This window comes from Portunus trituberculatus, chromosome 17 (assembly GCF_017591435.1).
Source record: "Portunus trituberculatus isolate SZX2019 chromosome 17, ASM1759143v1, whole genome shotgun sequence".
NCBI classification, from domain to species: domain Eukaryota; kingdom Metazoa; phylum Arthropoda; class Malacostraca; order Decapoda; family Portunidae; genus Portunus; species Portunus trituberculatus.
Genome location: NC_059271.1, coordinates 25717220 through 25745158, shown reverse-complemented (window position 1 = coordinate 25745158; position 27939 = coordinate 25717220). Strand labels below are relative to the sequence as shown.

Genomic DNA, 27939 nt, shown 5'->3' with positions numbered 1-27939 from the left:
TTAAATTTTGTACCAAACACTAAGGTCATATCATGCTTTGATGTTAAAATATATTCACCATTAAATAATCATTCTATATTATTCTGTCATTATACATTAAACCTAACACCATATAATATGAAGGATATAAATAAGCAATGTGTGAGTTACATGAACTTACCTTTCAATGTAAGTTTTTTTTTTAATTAATATCACCAAAGAACTTGATGAGGCCATTAAAGTTTACTTCTGCTTGACTTCTCTTTTCCATAATATAACACATGATAATATTATGTGCTTCTATGTGTAAACATATTCCTTAATTTCCTAAGATAATGAAAACATTATATCTCACCTGTTGCAGTTTTCCTTCTGCATATGAGAAAAGAATAATTCTTCCTTGCTTGGATTCTGATTCCTCTGGGTTAACAAGGGCAGTACCCACAACATAGTACACTGTTGGGTCATCTTTGAGGCGCGTGGAACAGATACTAAGAGCGTACTCACCCAGATGGAAACTGTGATAATGAAGCACTGAAAAGGGAGAAAATGGGATGAAATCCTTGACCTGAGCTATTATGATGTCACAATTTTCATAAAAGCAATTAATCTTGATATATGAAAGGCTTTTATTCCAGAGTAAAACTGTAGAAAACTAAGGTCTTTTAGGGTGAAGAAAGGATTTATCTCTAATTGACTTGCTTCCTTAATTAACACCTATCAATGATTCTTCTGAAGCATAGAGCATCCTGTATATCAGTGGTTGTCTACCTTTTTCTAGTTAAGAAGCCCTTCAGTTATAAGACCATCAACTTGAACCTCTAGTAATCTGACTTTTGTCAGATCGTCTAAATATAGACGTTTGTTCTGTTTTTACCGCACTAAGTTTAGCATGGTCTATATATAGATAATTCCTTACAAGTAACAAAATTAATAAAAGAAAACATTATTTGGCATCTCAAATACTCAAACACTTGCAAACATTGCCTCTCAAGGCCAGTCACCACTTGTGCTTTGTTGGTGGTGGATGTGCTATACACATAATCTAATATTGAAAATTTTTGCATTTTTCTACTTTCATAAGTCTTGGATGTGATTAAGACAAACAATCATATAAATATATTGATATACATTATCATCAATCTAAAACAAATAACACCTATATAAAGATTCAATTGTTTGTTCTGTTTTGCAGCAGAGTCTACTGTTTAGTATTGCTGCAGAGTATACACAGATTCAAATGTTTGTTCAGTTTTGCAGTAGTCTACATATAGATGTTAATCTGGAAAAGCCCATTTGCTGAGAAACTATATATAGATGTATGGATGAAAGTCAGTAACATCTATATATAGACAATTCTTTATTTGGTAGTACACTTATCTGCACTGAGGCTGGGAAGGGGTTTATTTAATCACTGACACTAACTCAATATATAATGGTATTGCAAAGGATATTATATTAGATCAGGCATCTAAGTATTCCTGGAAATCTTCTTGTGAACCCCTGGAGGTTCATGAACCCAAGGTTAAGAATCCCTGCTGTATATGAACGGTGTGTTCCCTACTTTCAGATAAAACTTTGTGTGCTGAGATAAGATTAGTCAAAGCTGCCAATCCAGCAACTCAAAGCTGTATAAGTACCACAAGTTTCAAGCAGCCTGTAGCATCAGTTTTACAAGGTCATTTGCTGTTTATAATACAATTGGTTCTTGCTAACACAGGGGGTTTTGTCTCTGCTACTGGCTTACATTACATTTGATATGTGTTAGTTTTAATAAAGGCAATGGCAAAAAAAAAAAAAAAAAAAATACTAATGTTCTGATCTGGATGAGCTAGGCAATCAAAACTGAATATTTCCAGGATATGTATAACATTCAACTTTTTTATGCATACAAATTAAGCAAAAAAAATACATGCATGAAAATTCATAAAACATCAATGAAATAAAAATTCAAAACCATTACAGTACAGTACCAATGATAAAAAAATAAATAGTGAGCCATTGTTTATACACAGCTGATGAACGTTCACTATTGATATCACTGTGGACAATGACAGCAGTGGCAGCAGCAGCTATGCTTCTCATTAAACTCACATCACTGTATATAGTGGCATCAACAGTGGCTGCAGACCACCTTTCTCATCACTAAACTACATACATAACAATTTATCTGGACAGCTTAGGAGTGGAAGTGCTTCAGTTTTCAGGATTTGCTGAATTTCTGAGTGATTTATTGAGATAGCTTGATGACTGGACTTGGTTAGTGCTAACTCAATAGGGAGATTTAAAAGAAGATTAAATAAATTTATGGATGAGGATGATAGGTGGGATAGATAGGTATATTCATACAGGGACTGTCATGTGTAATCCTGTTGGCCTTCCTTTTTCAGCTTCCCTCATTTTCCTATGTTCTTTAAGTTATTCATTCTCTCCCATAAAATCACCAATTCTTATCAACAAATACATACCTTCAAAGGTATTTTGTGATATGATGAGAAGGTTGTGAGTCTCCACTTCTTGTCCTAATTCTGGAGGAGGTGGCATTGATGGTTTGAGAAGGCTGGAGGTAGTTATAGCAGAAGAGTTGGAGTGGGCACCCAGTGAAGCCACTGTACCTCCACTGCGCAAGCCAATGTCACCCATTACATCCACTCGCATCGTTATTACCCCAAATGTCTAGTAAGAAAAGGAGAGAAAAAAAAAAAAAAAAAAAAAATATATATATATATATATATATATATATATATATATATATATATATATATATATATATATATATATATATATATATATATATATATATATATATATATATATATATATATATATATATATATATATATATATATATATATATATATATATATATATATATATATATATATATCTAAAAATTCCACAGTAAACTTGATATAAACACATCATTTCATAATATATTTGATTATACTAAATTCATAACAGCATAAAAAAGCAAAACTGAGATATTTAACATTTTGACTAGATTTGACCTCTTCTACAGAATAAGTTAATGTGATATACAAAGATTTTACCTCTGTCTCCTCTTGATATGCTATACGCCGAGGAGTTTCCCCAAGAGGAACAGTCCGGATGTGTAACTTCTGGATTTCATCAATGGTGCCTATGGTGATACCTTCACTGGTAGCAAGTGCAAGACTGCAACATAATGTTTCATCTTATTTTTGGGTTTGTCTTTAACAGAGAACACTTCATATTCTTAAATCAATAAATTTCCAACAAAATTTTTGTCTATTTATAATATGTGCATGAATAGATAACACTAAAATCAAATACAACAATTTTTCTCAACATATTTTTGTCTAATACAATCCCTTAATAAGTTAACTCTAGCATCTCTCCCAAATGCCACAATTTCAGGTTCTCTCTCCTCCACTCTCAGCAGTTTTTCAAAATACTTTCCCACCTCAATCTACTTAACAAACATCCAATCATCCTTTGCTTTCATGTTCCTCACCACCAGATGGTCCTTTCTTAATTCTCTTCAAATCTTTTCAAAACATTTCCTTATTCTCTTGAACATTCTTTGTTAACATCCTCCCTCATCTTTCATCAGCTCTCCTTTCAGCATTCATGCATACTCTTAAGTGTTTGTCTTCTGCTTTCCTTGTACAGTTGGCTCCCAATTTGATAAAGCAGTCTTCCTACCTACATTTATACCTAAAGTGATATTTATCATCCTTCTTTACAGTAGCTGTCACGGGCTAGAGCAGTGGTTCCAACTGGTGTACTCTAGCACCAAAAGGTGCCGTGAGATCTACTGAGGATGCTGCCAAAATTCAGGGCAAAAATAATTTTTAAACTACTGACACTCCCTACCTCACTGTATTCGACAAACAAATGCATGCCAACACACACTGCACATAGTTTATAATAATTATCAGATATGTTACTTCACAAGTTAGAGATGTCATCACACTTTCTCTATTTTTCTCATCCTCCAGTTACCTGTTTGACTGCAAAAACAGCAGGAGGTATGTATAATAATTAGCCAAGTTTATGAGTTGTTTGTTTGTTAGCCTTTTCCATTTTTTTTTTTTTTAGTTCATTCATTTCAAGGCATTAGTTATGAGTTTCTGTATGCTTAAAACACTGAAAGCTAAATTCAAGTATTTTCTCCTGTAATAGCAACTGCAAACATATTGCAAAATTGTGGTTATTTATACTTCTTTTGTAATTATAATTCATATTTGCTAATAAGGATGCCAGGGACTTCTAAAAGGCTTAACAAGGAAGCCTCAAACCACAAAAGGTTGGGAACCACTGGGCTAGAGCTATACCTGATATGTTCTACCCTACCAGCCTAGTCTCCAGTTACCCCAGGTACAACCCCGGCTACATGGCCCTGTCTTCCAACTATCCCCAGCTCACTCACTCTCCCCTGGGCACCGTCCTCACAGGGCAGAACCATTACCCATACTTTGGCCCCATCTACCCCCAGCTACAGAACAAGGACACCAACCACAAGAGTGGCAAGTACCACGACCCAACCATCAATGCGGTGCTTGACACAGTCATTGAGGAGCTGAAGAACATCCTGAAGTGTGACTTCAACAAGAGCATGATTGAGGCAATGGCCTTCAAGACGTTTGAGGCGAGGTGGGATGAGCAGGAGAGGAAGTTCAAGGCCTAGAGTGTGGTGCGGGAAAACAACGTGGACATAGTGGCAGGTCCCCAGAAGAGGATTAAAAAGATCAACTCCATCTCCTTACTACTGGAGACTCTGGAAGGCTTTGGGCTGGACTCTCTAGGGTCCCTCGGCCTTGGCTTCAGAGCGTTCATGCCCAAGATGCCCTCCTTCAGGAAAGTGCCCAAGACCAAGCCACCCTCACCATCGTGCATGGATGAGGACAGCCGGGACGTGCCATCAGACGAGGACAGCAAACAGTCACAGGAGAAGAGAGTGGAATAGTCAGATGAGGACTCTGCCCCTGAGGACGTCCCACCTCAACCCAAACCCAAACCTTCTACGGCGACCACTAAGAGGAAAACAAAGTGGTCCTCGGATGACTCAGTGGTCAGTGAAGTGTCATCAGAGGAGGAGAAGTACGACTCTTCCTCTTCCTCCTCGTCCTCCTCCTCCTCCAGTTCCGAGTCTTCTGATTCTGAGTCAGAGTCGGATTCTTCCTCATCCTACAGTGAAGAAGAGAAGGAGGGGGAGGAGAAGACAGTGGAGGAAGGAGAGGAGGAGGAGGCGGCAAAGGCAACAAAGAAAGTCACTGAGGATGAGCCATTAGAACTCAAGGAGCTGCGAAGACTAGAAGCAGAGTTTGAGGCAGACGTGAGATCAGTGGTGGAGAGTGTGATAAGAACTCCTGAACATGACTGTCCTGCCACACCGTTGCTTGAGTTCCTACCAGACGAGGACCAAGATGCGTGGATGGCTGACGCAGAGGAGGATGCCACCCCTGCCCCATGCCCTCCACCAGTGAAGAAATCACCACCACCACCACCACAACCAAGGCAAAGAGGCTACCAAAACCAAGGAAACCCAGATCACCAGTCACTAAGAAGGCCAGCAAACCATCACCGCCCCTCACACCCAAGCAAGACAAGAAGACACAGAAGGCCCCCCGCCGTCCAGGACCACGACTCAGAGATGGACACAGCAGACAAGAAGAGTGACCTGGAGGATGGGTTAGCCGAGTCAGCAAAAACACTCATGGCCCTGGCTGGTGCTGACGTCAATGGGAGAGTGCGTTCTTCCTCCTCCTCCTCCTCCAGCACCTCCACCACCTCGTCATCCTCTCAGTGCATGGGTGGCAGCACTGGGGAGGAGAAGAGGTCGCCAGTATTCATGGAACACAGCTACTGTCTCCCCTGGGCTTCCTAAAATGGCACCAATGCTTCCTTATTGCCTCCTTTCCCACTCCACATCCTCTTTTCTGTCCCTTTTCCCCTCCTTCATGCTTCTCAAATGCCCTTTCCCTCATCTCTCTCTCTCTCTCTCTCTCCAAAAGTTAATCCATACACCCAAGAAAATTATGACCATTCATCATTCTCCATTTCTACTGTGTGTGTGTGTGTGTGTGTGTGTGTGTGTGTGTGTGTGTGTGTGTGTGTGTGTGTGTGTGTGTGTGTGTGTGTGTGTGTGTGTGTGTGTGTGTGTGTGTGTGTGTGTGTATTTAGCTAATTGTATTGAACAGGGTTCAAGTGGGGCTCATAGTGCCGTCTTCATGTCTTCATTTATCTAATTGTTCCTTAAACTTATGCACATTATGTGCAGTAAAAACTTCATTATTTAATGCATTCCACTTCTCCACCATTCTGTGTGGAAAACTGTATTTTCCAATATCCTTCACACACTGCCTCAGCCTGATCTTCTTTACATGTTCTCTTGTCCTTCTATCTTCTTCTGTTATCAGCACCAGGTCTTCCTTGCCTATCTTTTCAATGCCATTGACTATCTTGTACGTTATTATTAGGTCCCCTCGTTCTCTTCTATCTTGTAAGGTTGGAAGTCCCATTTCTTTCAGTCATTCTTCATATGTTAGGTCCTTTAGGTCCTTTCAAAATCTGCTCTTGCATAAATTAATCTCTCTCCTTTGTAGTCATCTCTGTAACTTATCTCATCCTCCTCTTGAATTTGCATCTCTAATGTCACATAATCACTTCTTCCCATTGGACTGAGGTATTATATGATTGGAGGGGGCTCTGGTTTCTTTGTGAATACTAGGTCAAGCAACAATGGTTCTTCTTCCCCACTGTACCTTGTTGACTCCTCTATCCACTGATCCATTGTATTAACCATAGTCAACTGTAACACCTCCTCACTCCACTGTCCAGCATTATCCATTACTTCTATCTCTCTCCAGTTTACTTTTATACAGTTAAAGTTTCCAACTAAAAGTATTCTTCCATCTCTTCTTATCATGTTATCTAGGTACTTAATCATCTCTCTTTGCATATCTTTATGTTCTTCAGTTCCCCATGTATTAGTCTTAGGTGGCACATATGTAACTATGATTTTTCTCTTCTTCAATTCTTTTGTTTTGATTGTTACTCCCATTACTTCCACTTTGTCCTCACCATATTGCACATCCTCCACATATAAGTTATTGCGAACCATTATTAGCACTCCTCCCCCTTTATCCTTCCTGTCTCTCCTCCAGGTATTACATCCTTCCTCATTAAAGTTAACATGGATCTCCTCTCTTAGTTTTGTTTCAATGATACACATTACATCAAGCTTTTTCTCTTTCAAATAATCCGTAACCTCCAACATGTTGGATAACAACCAGTCTATATTAGTATAAGTCACTTTTAATTTCTTGCTTCCTCCACGACCTCCTCTTTCTTCTGTAAGTACCACTTCTTTAGTCTCATATCTAGAACCTTCCAGTGAAAATTCTTTTCTCGATCTCTATCTTTTTCTGTTTTTTCCTTAGCTTCATTTGTTAGGACTTTCTCCTTTTCCCTCTATTCTAGGTTCATATCTCTTTTTATCCATATATCTTTGTGTTCAGTATCATCAGCCAGCTTCCCTTTCTTAGCCATAATTTCCTTTACTGCTACTTGTGATCTCATTCTCACTTTCATTGGTCTCCTACCCCCCTTCACTGTATCTTCCTAACCTGATCACTTCCTCCACCTCCTGGTCCAGTTCTTGTGATGTCTTGAACTTGTTTAATAACTCTTCATGTTCTCTCGTGAACATGTTTAGATTTTTTTTCCTTTATCCCCAAAATCACGAAACTTTTCCTCTTATTTACCAAATCTCGCACAAGATGTTCTTTCTCTTTAATAACTTGTATTACAGCAACTTTTGTGTTTTCCTGAATCTGTCTCTTTACTACCTCTGAAAATTTAACCTTTTCCTCTTCCTGTTCTTGCTTCCATGCATTTCGTAATTCCTTCAGTTTGTTTTCACCCATTACACCTTCCACCCTGTCCACAATCCCATCCTGTACTTTTAACTGTAAGCTCCATAAGGAGTTTTCGTAGTTTTGACATGTGGCTTTTAATACGTACAGGCAACCCCCACTTAATGAACGGGTTACGTTCCTAAAAAAATGTTTGTTGCGTGAACTTTCGTTAAGCAAACCAATTATAACAAGTTTGATCCCTGACTTGAACATCCATTGAGAGTAAACGAAGTGAGAGTGCATCATAGAACAGTAAATGAACAGTAATGAAAATAAAAATTGCAAAGTTAAACATTTAAGCAGTTCAATTTAAGACTAAGTCATTATAATGTACACTAATGTATGTATGCAAGTAACTTTACAATGTTGATGATCTTAAATAATTTATGAAGGGAGGGAGAGTGGAGCGGGAAACACGCTAGCCAGCAACCTGTGGAATGTAAACAAAAGGCGCATCATTGTGCTGCATACAAAACTTATGTACCACATTTCCACAAGGCTTTCCATTTTATTCATTACAGAGTCACGAGTTCGGTTGGTTCTTTTAGCTTGCAAAGAAGATACGATCTCACCAGCCTTCTTAATAGTCTACTGACTTGAAAATAGTAGAGACAGTAGATGGAGTCAAGTGGTGAGTAATGCTATTAGTTTTCTTGCCTCTCGTGTCTGTGAATAATATCCAGCTTCACTTCGTGAGTAAGAGACTTCCTGGTCTTCTTAGCAATGCTAGGCGGCATTGCAAGGCTGGTTGCTGGGCGTTTTGGTGGTATGTTGAGAGAGGGAGGACGAGCTGCTGCTGGACACTGTTATTGTTTTGAACTAAAAGTGGGGAAGGATAGGGGAGTAAGTGGTGCGCATTTTGTCCACAAGAGGCACTGGTGTACTCAGAAGCCTGTTGGCTTGCTTGACATGGTAGGGCTTTTAACTTTGGAAAAAATTACCAGGATAAAATTTTGTTAAAGTGAGTTTGGTGTTTGTTATACAATCAGATGGTAGTAAAAGGAAACATTTGTTGTAGCAAAATTTAATTGTGTGAACGTTCGTTAATCGGGGGTTGCCTGTACATCATTTTGTTTCTTTATTTCTTGAATCTCCTCCTCTAATCCCTGATTGATTACACTAACTTTATCACATTCTACTAATCTCAATTTCAGCTTTATGTTTTCCGTTGTCAGTCTGTCCTGCTTGTCCATTAGACTCAACATCACTTCCTTTATGTACCTAAACTCCCTTTCTATGTTGATCAACCTCCTCATCCTACCTCTTTCGTTCCTGAATCCAGAAAAATCCTTGTCCATAATATCCTCAGTCAGTTTCTTTAGTCCAACAGGTGTTTCAATGTACCGTTGGTTTTCACAAGATGGCATATGTTTTGATTCTGTCATACGTCTGGCAGAACTACTCAGTTCCATCTCTCTCTCTCCTTTTTTTTTTCTGTCTATACAATCCAAAACTTATTTATTATGGAAATAGGAGAACCTATAGTCCCTCCCCTATACATACGTCTAGGTCAGGCACCAACTCCTGTTGTAGCTTTTCCTTTCAAGCTGCTCAGAGACGTCTTGTCGGCATGGTGTCTCACACATGCATGTGTGTGTGTGTGTGTGTGTGTGTGTGTGTGTGTGTGTGTGTGTGTGTGTGTGTGTGTGTGTGTGTGTGTGTGTGTGTGTGTTATATAGTTGTCCTGCACATTGAGAGAGAGAGAGAGAGAGAGAGAGAGAGAGAGAGAGAGAGAGAGAGAGAGAGAGAGAGAGAGAGAGAGAGAGAGAGAGAGAGAGAGAGAGAGAGAGAGAGAGAGAGAGAGAGAGAGAAAGGCAAAAAAGGTGACCATTATTGCTGTGAACAGGTTTCCTATAATCAGAGAAGAGAAAAGTCTTTTGTTATTGTGGATTAACAATTCCTTGTGACAGCATTTCTGAAACAAGTTGTGAAAAAGCTATCCTTACCTGTTGGGATATGCTTCAGCATTAAGTGGACACATGTGTGTAACTTCTCTTAGGTTCACCTTTGAGAAGACCAACTTATGATTTGATGAATAGATGACAGTAGGTCTATCTGAGCATGCAAAAACATTTGTTGAGGAGAGGGATCGGAATCGGCGCAGTGTGGTGGGTTGAGTTCCAAGGACAACCTGTAAGAATATAATGTAATTAAAAAGAATTACCAGCTGTTTAAACTACTAATATTAAAGTAATTATCAAATATGTGCTACACAACATCTAACAATACAATCTTCCTTCACAATGATAACTCCTAAGTCTTAGGTGATGTACTAATGCACATCTCAGGGTGATGTATATATGCACCAAATACTTTTCTCAACTAAAATCAAACCAAGGCAAGAGGAAAATGTTTTGAAAATTTTTTTGCAAGATTTACAAAATTACTCCTATCCACTTTTTGTGACTTTCCATCAGATAGTCCATACAAAGTAAGAATCAAGGAAAGAGGTGATCTGCACTCATCCAATACATAGCCTAGCATTAAAATAATTGCCTCATGTAATTCTTCTTTTCGTATTGTATGTACTAATTTACATATTACCATAATCTATACTTCATTCAAAATCTCCATTTCCAATATATTTTGAAATTCCTATTTAACTACAAAATACCTTTCACTTCAATTTCTAAGAACCTTATAATGATAATATTGACACATTTTAGTTACCAAAGATGCATAATGAATAAGGAATACAAACTACAAAGAATTATTATCAACTTACTTTTTTCTTCTCGGAGAGATAGCCAGTGGCTGACGTATAGCTGAAATAGAACAGCTGACCATCTCCCATGGCACACAGGAGGTAGTGATGCCCCTCAAATGTGGTCATCAAGATGGACCGGGGAATAATATCTATAGGGGAGAAAGAAACAATGGTTACAAAAAATTCACAACTCAACAAATTTTCATGACTTGCTGCAAGGCATCTCCCCTCATACTGTGGTTCAAGCAAATGCCAACTATACATGATATACAGTAATAGCACAATACATGTGCTGCTACACTATCATTTTTTTTTATAATTGATGAGGCATTATACCTTTTGTATAATCTTAGGCACTACATTCATGCTGCATTTTTTCTGAACATTAATAAAAAGGTACTGTTTTCATGCATAAGATGCCAAGAATGCCAGAAATGAATATATCAAAGTAAAGAGAGAGGAAGACAGAAACTTTGAGAAAGATGTGTTGAATAAAAGCAAAGACAAACCCAAACTTTTCTATAAGTTTATAAATGGCGAAATGAAGAAGAAGGAAACAATTGAAAAATAATTAAAGAAGGATGTGTGAAATATTAAATGAGAGCTTCAAAACGGTGTTCACTGCAGAAGATTTCACAGAACCTCATAGGACTTTGCATTGCCAAGGATTACAGGAGGTTGCAGTGCACAAGGAGGATATGGAAGATTACTGGATAAGTAGGATGTCAGAAAAGCAATGGGGCCAGATGGTGTATCAGGCTGGGTGTTAAAAGAATGTAAAGAGGAACTACTGGATCCAATTTGGGAAATAATTACAAGTTCAATAAATGAAGGGAAAGTTCCACAAGAATTGAAGAAAGCCAACGTAATTCCAATATTCAAAGGAGGAAAGGCAACTGAATCACTAAACTACAGACCAGTGTCACTTACAAGTGTCTTGGGAAGTTGTATGAAATAATTATCAAAGAAAAATGGGTTAAATTTCTAGAAGAGGAGCAAGTCATATTAAAAAGACAATTTTGGTTCAGGACAGGAAGGTCATGTGTATCAAACTTATTAAGCTTCTACTCAAGAGTTATTGCAGGACTTTAAAACAGAGACGGATGGGTGGACACAGTATACCTGGATATAAAAAAGTCTTTTGTTAAAGTCCCTCATGGAAGACTACTTTGGAAACTAAAAAATATAGGAGGCTTGCGAGGAACTTTGCAAGAATGGACAAGAGATTATTCAAAGGATAGGGAAATAAGAACTGTGATCAGAGATACATACTCATCTTGGTATAAAGTAACTAGCAGGGTGCCACAAGGGTCAATGTTAGCCCCCATTATGTTTCAGATTTATGTAAATGACATTCATATTGGGGTAAACAGTTATATAAATTTATTTGTTGACAATGTAAAGCTGCTAAGAGTTATCAAAACCAGAGACAACTGTCTGCTGTTATAGGAAGATATAAACAAGATTTATAAGTGGAGCAGGAAGTGGAAATTGGAGTTTAATGCCAAGAAACGTCCCATAAAGGAACTAGGAAAGAGTAAATGAAGACCGGTATGGAACTAATTGATGGGAGAGAAACAAATAATAAAGACTAAAGAGGAAAAGGATCTGGGAATGATCATACAAGAAAATCTGAACCCCAAAAAACACATAATCAAGATATTTGGATTATCATATAAAATGTTGATGAATATAAGAGTGACATTTCAATGCATGGACAAAAATATGATGAAAAAAATCATCATAAGCATGATACGTCCAAGGCTGGAATATGCAGCAGTGGTGTGGTCACTGTGCTCTAAAAAGGATATAAGAAAATTGGAAAGGATACAGAAGATTGCTAAAAAGATGGTGCCGGAATTAAAGGACCTAACATGAAAAATGACTGAAGGAAATGGGACTGCTAACCTTACAAGATAGAAGAGAACATGGGGACCTAATAACAATGTACAAGATAGTCAGTGGCACTGAAAAGATAGACAAAGAAGAACTGGTGCTGTTGACAGAAGAAGATGGAAGGAGAAGGACAAGAGGACATGAATATATCAGGATGAGGCAGTGTGTGAAGGATATTAGAAAATACAGTTTTCCACACAATGGTGGAAAAGTGGAATGCATTGGATAATGAAGTTGTTACAGCACATAATGTGCATAACTTTAAGGAAAAAATGAAATAAATGGAGGCATGGATACAGGACACTATGAGCCCTGCTTGAACCCTGTGCAATACAACTAGGTAAGTAAAAAAAAAAAAAAAAAAAAAAAAAAAAAATATATATATATATATATATATATATATATATATATATATATATATATATATATATATATATATATATATATATATATATATATATATATATATATATATATATATATATATATATATATATATATATATATATATATATATATATATATATATATATATATATATATATATATATATACTCTTACATAATAAGACAATTCCTAAAACATCTTAAAACATTGTAAGCCTTAGATGGCAGAATTACAAGATTCAGAACAATCGGATACAAGTGGAACTAGATAGAAACTCAATCTTTTACTTACCTCCACCAAGAAACTCTTTGGCATTTTCCTCGAGAGAAGGAAGAGCCAAGACTCGTGCAGAGATGTCAGTCCACAAACCTACAGCCACTACTGATGCCATTTCCTCTTCCCAGAGTGGAGATACATCAAGGCAAGCAACTTCATGTTCTACCATAGTTTGCCTGACAATCAAAATTCTGTTAAATTCTCAAAAGAGTTATCTAAAACATTTCTCCTAATTAATTAATAAAATAGGATCTTTGAAGAAAATAAATTTCATTACTGTTTACTGGAGAAATGCCCAAATGTTAAACACACAGATTCAAATTGGAATAAATATCTATGTTCAAGAAGTTAATTCTTTTCAACAGCATAAAAAAAGTCATGTCCAAAAAGACTATCCTGAATACCTCATGTATAAGCATGACCCTTCATATTGTCAAAATTTTGGTTCAAATGTGACAATGTCTATAATAAATAAAATACTAAAACAATCATTCCAATATCTTTCCTAATTTGTACATATTATGTCCACATGTTGCATTTGCCTGGATATTGCATGTCCAATTAATTCTCCTCATTTATCACACATCAGTATGGAAAACAAAAATGTACTGTACACATATCATCAATTTCAAATTGTATTCATATTCATTGAGATTCTTTTTAGCTTTTGCCCTTTTATATCACTCTTACATCTGCCAAGATATGCTCAATGGCATTTCTTTCAAGGTGACTTATATGTTTTCTTCCATATGTAAGTGTTTTGGGTGAAGCATCATGCAGTACAAAGTGAAATATCAAACTTATTAATCTCATGTATTTACCTAGTTGTATTTACCCAGTTGTATATTACAGGGTTTGAGTGGAGCTCATAGTGACCTGTCTCCATATCTATATTTAACCAACTTTTTCTTATATTTGTGCACACTTTCTGCTGCTACAATCTCTTCAGTCAATCCATTCCAAGTATCCACAGTCCTGTGTGCAAAACTAAATTTTTTAATGTTTCTCAAACACTTGACTTTTCTTGATCTTCTTGGAGTGTCCTCTTGTTCGCCTACCTCCATGCTCCATCAGTGATACCAGGTCTTGTCTATCTTTTTCATATGGTTTATGTTATTAGATCTTCTCTTTCACATCTGTCCTTCAAAGGTGGTAGTTCCATTTCCTTCAGTCTTTCTTTATAGAGAAGATCCTTTATTTCTAGCAGCATCTTTGTAGTGGTCCTTTGGATTCTTTCCATTCTCTTGATGTCTTTCTGCTTGTATGGTGACTACACCACTGCTGCATATTCTAGTCTAGGTCTTATCATAGCGGTTATGATTTTTTTCATCATACTCTTGTCCAAGTAATGAAATGCCACCCTGATGTTAGTTAGTGTCCTGCATGTTGAAGCAAATAACCCATTTATGTGTCTTTCTGGAGTAAGGGTGTCTTGTATAATCACTCCCAGGTCTTCTTCTTCATTACTTATTATTATAATCTTTTTTTTCCCATTTTTGTATTCCCACATAGGTCTTTTATAACTTTTACCCATTTCCATTACATAGCATTTCCTAGTATTAAATTCTAATTTCCACTCTTGGCTCCACTTCCAGATCTTGTTAATATCCTTCTGCAGTTCCCTACGATCTTCAATGTTCCTTACTACTCTCAAAAGTTTTGCATCATCTGCAAACAAATTTATGTAATTACTCAGACCCTCTTGCATATCATTACTATATACTTGGAACATAATTGGTGCCAGCACTAAGCCCTGTGGTACACCACTAGTGACTCTGCTCCAACTGGATGGGGTGTCTCTTATCATTGTCCTCATTTCCCTATCTGTTTGGTAGTTATGTGCATTTTAAGATATTTCCCTTTATCCCATCAATGTGTTCCATTTTCCATAGGAGTCTTCTATTTCCCTTTTGTTCTCCCTCCTTATGTACCACTTCCTGAGTCTCATGCCTCTGACCTTCCAGTAGTAGCTCGTCCTCTCCTCTGCTGGTTTTTTTTCTTCAGCTGTTTCCCATAGCTGCCTGAGTTTAGCTCTTTCCTCTTCATTTAGATCGTGTCTTAACCATACATTTTTATACGTTTCTTTCCTTCCCAGCCTCCGAGAGCCTGCCAGGATTTCCTCAGTGCCTGCTTGCAATCTTATTCTAATCTTTAACAGACGTGTATTTCCTCCTCGTATTTCTACAGTCTATAGACTTTTTCAATTCTTCACTCAATCTTTTGCCTCCTACTTCATCATCCTTCACCTCCATTACTACTTTCTCAGCCTGCTTTTTCTCATATTCTTCTCTTTCATGTCTAATTAGCATAACTTTTTCCTTTAATCCAAAGATAATGCATTTTTCTTTTCAACAGTATCCCTAACCAAATTTTCCTTTTCCTTAATCACCTTTACTACTGTTTTGGCAACCTCCTGTTCCTTTTCCTTGGCCGATTCTGCTATAATCTTTTTAAAACTAACTTTCTGTTGATCTTGGTCCATCTTCCACCAATTCTGCTTTTCACTTATTCTTCTCACTTGATCTTCATTATCTTCCATTTTCTTTTCACTTACACAAACATTGTTCTTTATGTCATCATAATTTTTCTTCAGCACTTCTGTGTGTGTGTGTGTGTGTGTGTGTGTGTGTGTGTGTGTGTGTGTGTGTGTGTGTGTGTGTGTGTGTGTGTGTGTGTGTGTGTGTGTGTGTGTGTGTGTATATTTGTCTAGTTGTATTGTACAGGGTTTGAGCGGGTCTCATAATGTCCTATCTCCATGTCTCCATTTATTTAATTTTTCCTTAAAGTTATGCACATTATGTGCTGTAAAACTTCATTATCCAATGCATTCCACTTTTCCACAGTTCTGTGTGGAAAACTGTATTTTCCAATATCCTTCACACACTACCTCATCCTAATCTTCTTTTCATGTCATCTTGTCCTTCCATCATCTTCTGTCACCAGCACCAGGTCTTCCTTGTCATCTTTTCAATGTCATTGACTATCTTGTACATTGTTATTTTGTAAGGTTAGCAGTCCCATTTCCTTCAGTCGCGTTCTTCATATGTTAGGTCCTTTAATTCTGGCACCATCTTTGTAGGAATCTTCTGTATCCTTTCCAATTTTCTTATATCCTTTTTAAAGCTCGGAGACTACACTACTGCTGCATATTCCAGCCTTGAACGTATCATGCTTGTGATGATTTTTTTCATCATATCTATCTCCATGTATTGAAATGTCACTCTTATATTAGTCAACATCTTATATGATAATCCAAATATCTTGCTTATGTGTTTTTCGGGGCTCAGATTTTCCTGTATGATCACTCCCAGATCTTTTTCCTCTTTAGTCTTCATTATTTGTTCCTCTCCCATCAAATAGTGCCATAACGGTGTTCTTAAACTCTTTCTTAGTTCCATTATGGGATATTTCTTGGCATTAAACTCCAATTTCCACTTCCTACTCCACTCATAGATCTTGTTTATATCTTCCTATAACAACAGACAGTCCTCTCTGGTTTTGATAACTCTTAGCAGCTTTGCATCACCAACAAATAAATTTATATAACTGGTTACCCCAATGTGAATGTCGTTTACATACATCTGAAACATAATGAGGGCTAACACTGACCCTTGTGGCACTCCGCTAGTTACTTTACCCCACGATGAGTGATCACAGTTCTAATTTCCCTATCCTTCAAATAATCTCTTGTCCATTCTAGCAACGTTCCTCACAGTCCTATGTTCTCTAGTTTCCAAAGTAGTCTTCCATGAGGGACTTTATCAATAGCCTTTTTTATTTCCAGGTATACTGTGTCCACCCATCCGTCTCTGATTTCCAGTTTTCCAGTCTTGCAATAACTCGAGTAGAAGCTTAATAAGTTTGATACACATGACCTCCCTATCCTAAATTCAAACTGTCTATTTCATATGACTTGCTCTTCTTCTAGAAATTTAATCCATTTTTCTTTGATAATTATTTCACACAACTTCCCCAAAACACATGTAAGTGACACTGGTCTGTAGTTTAGTGATTCAATTGCCTTTCCTCCTTTAAATATCAGTATTACGTTGGCTCTCTTCCATTCTAGTGGAACTTTTCTTTCATTTATTGAACTTGCCATTCTTTTAACACCCAGCCTGATACACCATCTGGCCCCATTGCTTTTCTGACATCCTACTTATCCAATAATCTTCCAATATCCTCTTTGTGCACTGTGATCTGTAATCCTTGGCAATGCAATGTCCTATTAGGTTGTGTGAAATCTTCTGCAGTGAACACCATTTTGAAGCTCACATTCATTATTCACACATTTCCTTCTGTGTTTGGTATGTCTTCCCTTCTTTAATTATTTTTTCAATTGTTTCCTTGTTCTTTGTTTTGCCTTTTATAAACTTGTAGAAAAGTTTGGGTTCGTCTTTGCTTTCATTCACATCTTTCTCAAAGTTTTTCTTCCTCTCGCCTTACTTTAATATATTAATTTCTCATGCTTGTACTGCTGTCTGTTATAGTCATTTCTCTGTTTTATGAGTTTCTTCACAATTTATCCTTTGCCTTTTTAGCCTGTATGCATCTAGCATTGTACCAAGTACGTATTTTTTTTCTTAACTATAAAAAGGTACAAATTTTTTAACTCCTTCATTATATTTCTGTAAGGATATGTCATATTTCCTTTGTACTGTCTTTCTGTACATAATGTTTCTCCACTCAATATCAGCAAAATAGATAATTAATTTTTCAAAATCCACTCTTGCATAATTTAATCTCTCTCCTTTGTAGTCATCTCTGTAACTTATCCCATCTTCCTCCTGAATTTGCATCTCTAATGTCACATGATCACTTCTTCCCATTGGACAAAGGATTGTATGATTGGAGGGGACTCTGGTTTCTTTGTGACTACTAGGTCAAGCAACGATGGTTCTCCTCGCCACCCCCCTACCTTATTGACTCCTCCACCCACTGATCCATTGTAGCAACCATAGTCATCTGTAACACTTCCTCGCTCCACTGCCCAACATTATCTATTACTTCCATCTCTATCCAGTTTACTTTTATACAGTTGAAGTCTCTAACTAAACGTATTCTTCTATCTCTTCTTATCATGTTATCTAGGCACTTAATCACCTCTCTTTGCATATCTTTATGTTCTTCACTTCCCCATGTATTAGTCTTAGGTGGAATTTATGTAACTATAATTTTTCTCTTCTTCAATTCCTGTTTTGATTGTTACTCCTACTTCCATTTTGTCCTCTCCATATTGCACATCCTCCACAAATATATTATCATGAACCATTATTAGCACTCCTCCCCCTTTATCCTTCCTGTCTCTCCTCCAGCTATTATATCCCTCCTCTTTAAAGCTAACATAGATTTGCTCTCTTAGTTTTGTTTCAACGATGCACATTACATCTGCTTTTCTCTTTCAAATAATCCCTAACCTCCAACATGCTTGATAACAACCATGCTAGATAACAACAAATCAAATTATAGAAAAAAATTGCAATTAAATTTTTATAAATTTGGGGTTTTGCTAAGACTACAAGAAATTACCTGATTTATAGGTATCAACAGTTGAACATTTTAATGCTCGAACAGCCATTTGGAACGAATTAAGTTCAAATATTGAGTCTCCACTGCATATCTTTTCTTGGCTTTGAATAAAAAGTATGCCAAATTATACCTTCCCAGATTTATTCATAGAAAAAATGTAATAAAAAAAAAAAAGAGTTAAATGACAGAGATTACTAACAGTGTACATCACACTATAATGGGGACAGACTCTTCCAAACCACAAAAGACATGATTACTTGGTCATTTTGTCTTTCAAAATAAAATTTGTCATTCCACAGCAAAAAAAAAAAATAAATAAATAAATAAATAAATAAATAAATAAATAAATAAATAAATATATAAATAAATAAACAAATAAAAAAATAAATAAAATAAATAAATAAATAAAATAAATAAACAGGTAAATTATTAAAATAATAAAAAAAATGCAATTCATATTAACTTAATAATGATAATGCCATTAAACAAAGAAATGACAACATTGTAACATTTCATATAAAACAAAGTAAAGATTACTACTTACGCTTCGAGTTTTAAGGCTCCAGGATGGATAACAATATAATATATGAGCTGGCCAGCTGCAGCAACCACCTGATTGACATTGGCTGCTACTACTGAGATGTTGCGTCCCTCTGGAGGTCGCCACTCACATACCAACTGTCCCGTGTTCTCATTAACAAGTCGGCACGAAGTACCAGTTACCTGTAAAACACAGCATGATAAGACCTGTTCATATAAAGAAATACAAGATTTAAGTAAAATCACAAAAAAATATTCTTCCTCTAATGCAGGTGTGGGCAAAATATGGCTCGTGGGTCGAATGTGGCCCACCAAAGGAATTTACACAGCCTAGCAAATATTAGTAAATTTGAAAGAGAAAGTTAACAAACAACATCAAGTAATATTGTGAGCATTTTGTTTTCTTCCTCCAGGTATGCATATAGGAGTGACTTTTTTATAAGCTTTTTATACTGTACTTAAAATATCAATAATTTTTAGTTAATATACTATGTGGTGCTATAATAATGATTTATCTTAATGTGGCCCTTGCACTGAAAACTTTGCCCACCCCTGCCTTAACACAATGCTACATTCAAGTTGAACTTCACACACAATCATGAATGGTTTCTGACTAAATATTACCTATTCCTCTAACAATGAAAGGGAAGGAGCAACACATATGACAGCCAGTCACTTCAAAGAAACATCCTGGTCACAGCTGTGTTCAACACCTACAACTTGTGTATAATTTGTTTAAATATTTATTCAATCTTCATCAAAATAAACAAATATGTAACTGCTAGGCTAATTTCCTTTCTATGAGTCATCAACATCACTAACTCATCTACAATCACCTATTATAACCTCAGGAACATGAAACGAGGATTTTAATGACAAACTATAACAATCCTCTCTTTACAATCATGTCCTGATTCCTATGGTCAAAGGTATATTTCAGTCCATCAGGTAATTTTCTGCTTTTCACCCTACTTTTCAACTGTCTCAATTATTCCAGCCACTGTAACTACCATTCCCAAATGTTTCAGAGTATATTATTAGATGACAGGAATCTTCAAAATTGTCCTATAGTGTTCCAAAACTAACTTTGGAAGCTTCCTGAAGATTAAGGAGCATTCTAAAGTGAACTATAACTGGAATAGCATCACTCATGACTCACAGTCTGGAGAGGTGATATATGATGTACCCCAGACAGAAAGAGAAAGCATATTAATTATGCAGCCTCTCTTCTCTCCTCCTCTTGCTTACTTAAAACAGTGGTACCTCGGATTACAATTTAATTCATTCCATAACATAGCTCATTTCCTGAAACACTCATATCGCAAAACAAATTTTCCATTTAAAACATTGGAAATCCAATTAATGCATTCCACACCAAAAAAAAAAAAATCATATATACAAATCAATTAAAATGGTATTTATGCAAAATTAAAGTAATTTTCTAACAAATAACAATGATAAATAATATAATATAGTGGTCCCTTGCTATATTCTATATTACTAAACAAAGAGGCACTGTGTGGAAAGCAGAGTTTGGGTGGCGTGAAGATGTGTACAGGCAACCCCAACCCCCGCTTAATGAAGGTTCACACAACGAAATTTCGCTACGAAGGTTTCCTTTTACAACCATCTGCTCGTTTAACGAACACCAAACTCGCTTTAACGAAATTTTATCCAGGTAATTTTTTCCAAGTTTGAAAGCCCCGCCGTATCACGCAAGCCGACAGGCTTTTGAATACACCAGCGCCTCTCGTGGACAAAAGGTGCACCACTCACTCCCCCTAGTTCAAAACAATAACAGCGTTAGCAAAACGCCCTGCAATGTCACCTAGCATTGCTAAGAAGACCAGGAAGTCTCTTACTTTTGAAATGAAGCTGAATATTATTCACAGACATGAGAGAGCGAGAAAACTAATAGCATTGCTCACCACCATGGCTGACTCCATCTACTGTCTCTACTATTTTCAAGTCAGTAGACTCTATTAAGAAGGCTGGTGAGACTATATCTTCCTTGCAAGCTAAAAGAACCACCTGAACTCGTGACCAATGGATAAAATGGAAAGCCTTGTGGAAATGTGGTACATAAGTTTTGTATGCGGTACAATAATGCGCCCTTTGTTTACATTCCACAAGTTGCCGGCTAGCGTTTTTCCCGCTCCAATCTCCCTCCCTTCATAAATTTAAGATCATCATTATAAAGTTACTTACATACATACATTAGTGTACATTATAATGAATTAGTCTTAAATTAAACTGCTTAACCCTCAAAGTACAGGGGGTTGATTTACTTTCCGTCTGTTTTTTTTTTTTTTTTTTTTTTATGGTAAGGCCTATAGCGCCTGTAGGCACACTTGAAGAGTGTATGGGAAGCGCTGTTCAGCTTCCGCCCATTAGTGGCGCAGGCAATTTTATTTATAGTGGTACCCATATTAGGGCCCATATCACCGCCCAAGCTCATCTTGAGTGTAACCACCTAGAACCTGGGTATCATGGTAATATGTAGGTAACTTTAAACCACTCGACAAATGGCAAAGTGTTTTAAGGCTGTACGTGGTGGGATTCGAACCTAAGCGTGGACGTCTGTCCGATCCCACGCTCACCACCTTATCCACTAGACATTCACACTCTAGAGGGCTCTACATAGCCCTGCTGGGATACCAGCAAAAATAAAACAACAACAATCACCACCTTATCCACTATGCCACCGCCTCCCTACAACGGGGAAAAATCACACCTGTCAAAAATGCTAAAAATATTTTTTCCTTATAGAAACATATTTCTTTGTGTTATTCTGAGTATAATGATGTAATTTTTAACATGTTATGATCTCTGAGAGCAAAGTTATTGCATATAAAAAAATTCATGGCAGAACCCGCCCCTAAGATATACCTCCCTAGCTCAGATAACACCGCGCGCGCTCTCGCTCTCTCTCTTTCGTCTTCTTCCTCTCTCTCTCTCTCTCTCTCCTTTTGGGCATTTGAATTTGATATAAAAGTAGGAATTTCTGCACTTTCCTGTCAAGAAAATGCAAACTCAAATATATGAAATGATGTGTAAAACAGGAAAAGAAAAAGAAACCACTTATTACAAGTATTGTGGATTTCTATAATAATTGGAATCTGCCAACTCTTATTAGCAATGGGATTCACGTGACTTAGCCGACAAGCACAGTCCTGTAGAGGCAACCAGGGGTGACACACACCAGTTTTCTGTCTCAATAAAAAAATCACTGTCTTCATTTTCATCACTCCTCAATGTCATTACCGAATAACACTGACATAACATCACTCGGAGTACAGTTTCCTCCCTCCGGCTGATGGGGGTTGCCAGATGTCGCCTCAAAATGGGAAAAGATGACCTATTGTGAGGGAACATATGTCTCAAGGCTCAAGCAGATGAGCGAGAAAAGATGCCAGATACCTCCACTTGCCCCAGGACCAATAGTGAGGGGGAGAGATTCAAACGTTTAGCGCGGAAAAATCATGATTACCGGTACGATCCCCGCCTCTCCATATGCGACCCTACAATCGTACATATACGATCACCATACTTTAAGGGTTAAATGTTTAACTTCATAATGTTTACTTTCATTAAACCTTTTACTGTACTATGATGCATCTCGCTTTCTTTACTCTCAATGAAAGTTCAAGTCAGGGGTTAAACTTGTTATAATTGATTCGCTTAATGAAAATTCGCTTAACAAACGCTTTTTAGGAACGTAACCTGTTCGTTGAGCGGGGGTTGCCGGTATTTACCTAGTTGTATTGTACAGGATTCGAGCGAGACTCATAGTGTCCTGTCTCCAAATCTCCATTTATCTCATTTTCCCTTAAATTTATGCACATTATGTGCTGTAACAACTTCAATATCCAGTACATTCCACTTTTCCACCGTACTATGTGGAAAACTGTATTTTCCAATGTCCTTCACACACTGCCTCACCATGATCTTCTTCTCATGTCCTCTTGTCCTTCCATCTTCTGTCAACAGCACCAGGTCTTCTTTGTCTATCTTGTAAATTGTTATTAGGTCCCCACGTTCTCTTCTATCTTGTAAGGATGGAAGTCCCATTTCCTTCAGTCGTTCTTATGTGAGGTCCGTTAATTCCGGCACCATCTTTGTAGCAATTTTCTGTATCCTTTCCAATTTTCTTATATCCTTTTTAAAGCTCTGAGACCACACCACTGCTGCATATTCCAGCCTTGGATATATCATGCTTGTGATGATTGTTTTCATCATATCTTTGTCCATGTATTGATATGCCACTCTTATATTAGTCAACATCTTATATGATAGTCCAAATATCTTGCTTATGTGTTTTTCGGGGGTCAGATTTTCCTGTATGATCACTCCCAAATCTTTTCCTCTTTAGTCTTGATTATTTGTTCCTCTCCCATCAAATAGTTCCATACTGATCTTCTCTTACTCTTTCCTAGTTCCATTATGTGACATTTCTTGGCATTAAAGTCCAATTTCCACTTCCTGCTCCACTCATACATCTTACTTATATCTTCTTGCAATAGCAGACAGTCCTCTCTGGTTTTGATAACTCTTAGCAGTTTTGCATCATCAGCAAATAAATTTATGTAACTGTTTATCCCAATGTCAATGTCATTTACATAAATCTGAAACACAATGGGGGCTAACACTGACCCTTGTGGCACTCCGCTAGTTACTTTACCCCAAGATGAGTATGTATCTCTAATCACAGTCCTCATTTCCCTATCCTTCAAATAATCTCTTCTCCATTCTAGCAAAGTTCCTCGTAGTTTCCAAAGTAGTCTTCCATGAGGGACTTTATCAAAAGCCTTTTTAATATCCAGGTATACTGTGTCCACCTATTCATCTCTGTTTTCAAGTCCTACAATAACTCTCAAGTAAAAGCTTAATAAGTCTGATACACATGACCCCCATGTTCTGAACTCAAATTGTCTGTTTGATATGATTTGCTCCTCTTCTAGAAATTTAATCCATTTTTCTTTTATAATTATTTCACACAGCTTCCCCAAGACACTTGTAAGTGACACTGGTCTATAGTTTAATGGTTCAGTTGGCTTTCCTCCTTTAATATTGGAATTACATTGGCCCTCTTCCATTCCAGAGAAACTTTCCCTTCATTTATTAAACTTATAATTATTTCCCAAATTGGATCCATTTTTTAATACTGAGACTAATACACCATCTATCCCCCTTGCTTTTCTGACATCCAACTTATCCAATAACCTTCCAATATCCTCTTTGTGCACTGTGATCTCCTGTAATCCTTGACAATGCATTGTCCTACTAGGTTTTGTGAAATCATCTTCTGCAATGAACACTGTTTTGAAGCTCTTATTCATTATTTCACACATTTCTTTCTCTGTTTGGTATGTCTTCCCTTCTTAAATTATTTTTTCAATTGTTTCCTTGTTCTTTGTTTTGCCATTTATAAACTTGTAGAAAAGTTTGGGTTCATCTTTGCTTTTATTTACCACATCTTTCTCAAAGTTTCTTTCTTCCTCTCTCCTTACTCTAACATATACATTTCTGGCATCTTTGCATTGTCATCTGTAATAGTCATTTCTCTGTTTTATGAGTTTCTTCAGGCTTTATCTTTTGCCTTTTTAGCTTGTATGCATGTAGCATTGTACCTGTAGCAGCCCTTGACGGCTGAGAGAGAGAGAGAGAGAGAGAGAGAGAGAGAGAGAGAGAGAGAGAGAGAGAGAGAGAGAGAGAGAGAGAGAGAGAGAGAGAGAGAGAGAGAGAGAGAGAGAGAGAGAGAGAGAGAGAGAGAGAGAGAGAGAGAGAGAGAGAGAGAGAGAGAGAGAGAGAGAGAGAAGAGAGAGAGAGAGAGAGAGAGAGAGAGAGAGAGAGAGAGAGTAGAGAGAGGAAGAGAGTACCGCATTTTACGGCTTACAAGACGCACTTTTTTTCCTAAAAAATACCCTGAAAAATACTAGTGCATCTTCTAAGATGAATGTATTGTAAGGCAGCATCCAACCTCAAGTGAGCTTGGACACTTGACAGATAGTGACCTGGATTTGTATGTTGAGTCATCACATTATGATGTTAGCTTTAGTACCATTTAATTTAGCCTTTTATATTATGTAAACTCAGTACTTAGGTGTTACAAGTATTCACAATACCATAATCCTTCCTGCAGCCTATTCAGCGTGTGGAGAAAACGGGCCGCTCCCTCGTCTCATTGCAACACACACATACATGCAACACGAACGCACACATATCATGCCAGGTGCCTTTATACCTTTATTAATAGAACATCCAAGTGGCTTACTCATTCAAGCAAAAGTCAAAACTCCACTTGTGAATTTTATTCACATTGATAAATCCTATGAAGCACGACTGCAAAATAAAATAAATACAAACTGCAGCACTGACGCGTTTGGTTTCAGTGATCGGACAAGTGATTCCGTAATGTAAACAACAGGTCCAAATCATGCCGTCGCCCACCACTAAAACAAGAAGAGATGGACTGTTTCACTGTATATATGTATTTAGCTATGGTGTTTTTATTTACATAGTTTTAAATTTGTGGTGAGTGCTCCAGCAAATTTGTAATGAGTGGTGAAACAATAGTGTCTTGCAGACTCCTTGCTTCTGATGTTTTTGTGTTCAGTGATCGGGTATATGGTGAATGTGTTCTTGTATGAGAATGACTTTTTTTTCTTAGAAATTTCTTTCAAAAATACGGTAAGTGTTTACACCAGCGTGACCCGCAGAACCAGCGGGACCAGCGGGACCCGCTGGAAAAGGGGTCACGCTGACGCCTCCCCTCCCCGTTATCAGTAACATCATTACTCTTCATAGGCATAGCTCATTCCTTAAGTTTCTGCTGGGTGACCCTCAGTAAAAGGCACTCCGCTGCCTCCTCATTCCTCTATGAACTTAGCTAGTGAAAGGACGTTCACTCACGGCTCCTTACGTTCGTGTGGTGCGTTACCGTGCTGGAGACGACGCTGTTGGTGTTGAGCGCCACTGATTGGAGATAACACTGTTGGGGAAACGAGTGCAAGGAGCGACCTACGGAGTTATCATAGTGCCAACTGTTTATTTCTTCCCATTGGACAAAGGTATGGTATGATTGGAGGGGGCTCTGGTTTCTTTGTGAATACTAGGTCAAGCAACAATGGTTCTTCTTCTCCCCTGTACCTTGTTGACTCTTCCACCCACTGATCCATTGTATTAACCATAGTCAATTGTAACACTTCCTCACTCCACTGCCCAGCATTATCCATTACTTCCATTTCTCTCCTGTTTACTTTTTTGCAGTTATAGTCTCCAACTAGAAGTATTCTTCCATCTTTTCTTATCATGTTATCTACGCACTTAATCACCTCTCTTTGTATATTTTCATGTTCTTCAGTTTTCCATGTATTAGTCTTAGGTCGCACATATGTAACTATAATTTTTCTCTTCTTCAATTCCTTTGTTTTGATTGTTACTCCCATTACTTCCACTTTGTCCTCCCCATATTGCACATCCTCCACACATATATTATCACAAACCATCATTAGCACTCCTCCCCTTTACCTTACCTGTCTCTCCTCCAGCTATTATATCCCTCCTCTTTAAAGTTAAAATGGATCTGCTCTCTTTGTTTTGTTTCAACTATGCACATTACATGTGGCTTTTTCTCTTTCAAAAAATCCCTAATCTCCAACATGCTTCATAACAACCCATCTATATCAGTATAAGTCACTCTTAATTTCTTGCCTCCTCCATGACCTCCTCTTTCTTCCGTAGGTACCACTTCTTTAGCCTCATATCTAGAACCCTCAGTAGAATTTTTTTTTCTCGATCTCCGTCTTTTCTTGTTTTTTTCCTTTGCTTAATTTTTTTTCTCATTTCTTAGCACTTTCTCCTGAGTGTGTGTGTGTGTGTGTGTGTGTGTGTGTGTGTGTGTGTGTGTGTGTGTGTGTGTGTGTGTGTGTGTGTGTGTGTGTGTGTGTGTGTGTGTGTGTGTGTGTGTGTGTATATATATATATATATATATATATATATATATATATATATATATATATATATATATATATATATATATATATATATATATATATATATATATATATATATATATATATATATATATATATATATATATATATATATATATATATATATATATATATATATATATATATATATATATATATATATATATATATATATATATATATATATATATATATATATATATATATATATATATATATATATATATATATATATATATATATATATATATATATATATATATATATATATATATATATATATATATATATATATATATATATATATATATATATATATATATATATATATATATATATATATATATATATATATATATATATATATATATATATATATATATATATATATATATATATATATATATATATATATATATATATATATATATATATATATATATATATATATATATATATATATATATATATATATATATATATATATATATATATATATATATATATATATATATATATATATATATATATATATATATATATATATATATATATATATATATATATATATATATATATATATATATATATATATATATATATATATATATATATATATATATATATATATATATATATATATATATATATATATATATATATATATGTATATATATATATATGTGTGTGTGTGTGTGTGTGTGTGTGTGTGTGTGTGTGTGTGTGTGTG

General features: G+C 36.4%; 1 protein-coding gene across 1 annotated transcript in view; it reads right to left on the bottom strand.

Annotated features, from left to right (window-relative positions):
• Nucleotides 1-27939, bottom strand: part of LOC123505133 (DNA damage-binding protein 1-like) — a 62861-nt gene that overhangs the window by 14153 nt on the left and 20769 nt on the right. The window contains exons 11-17 of the mRNA XM_045256221.1: nucleotides 19220-19398; nucleotides 13162-13322; nucleotides 10606-10736; nucleotides 9827-10011; nucleotides 3030-3153; nucleotides 2448-2655; nucleotides 335-513 (exon numbers count right to left, since the gene is read on the bottom strand). Of these exons, the coding sequence (XP_045112156.1) occupies nucleotides 335-513; nucleotides 2448-2655; nucleotides 3030-3153; nucleotides 9827-10011; nucleotides 10606-10736; nucleotides 13162-13322; nucleotides 19220-19398 (1167 nt within the window). The remainder of the gene's footprint in view (nucleotides 1-334; nucleotides 514-2447; nucleotides 2656-3029; nucleotides 3154-9826; nucleotides 10012-10605; nucleotides 10737-13161; nucleotides 13323-19219; nucleotides 19399-27939) is intronic.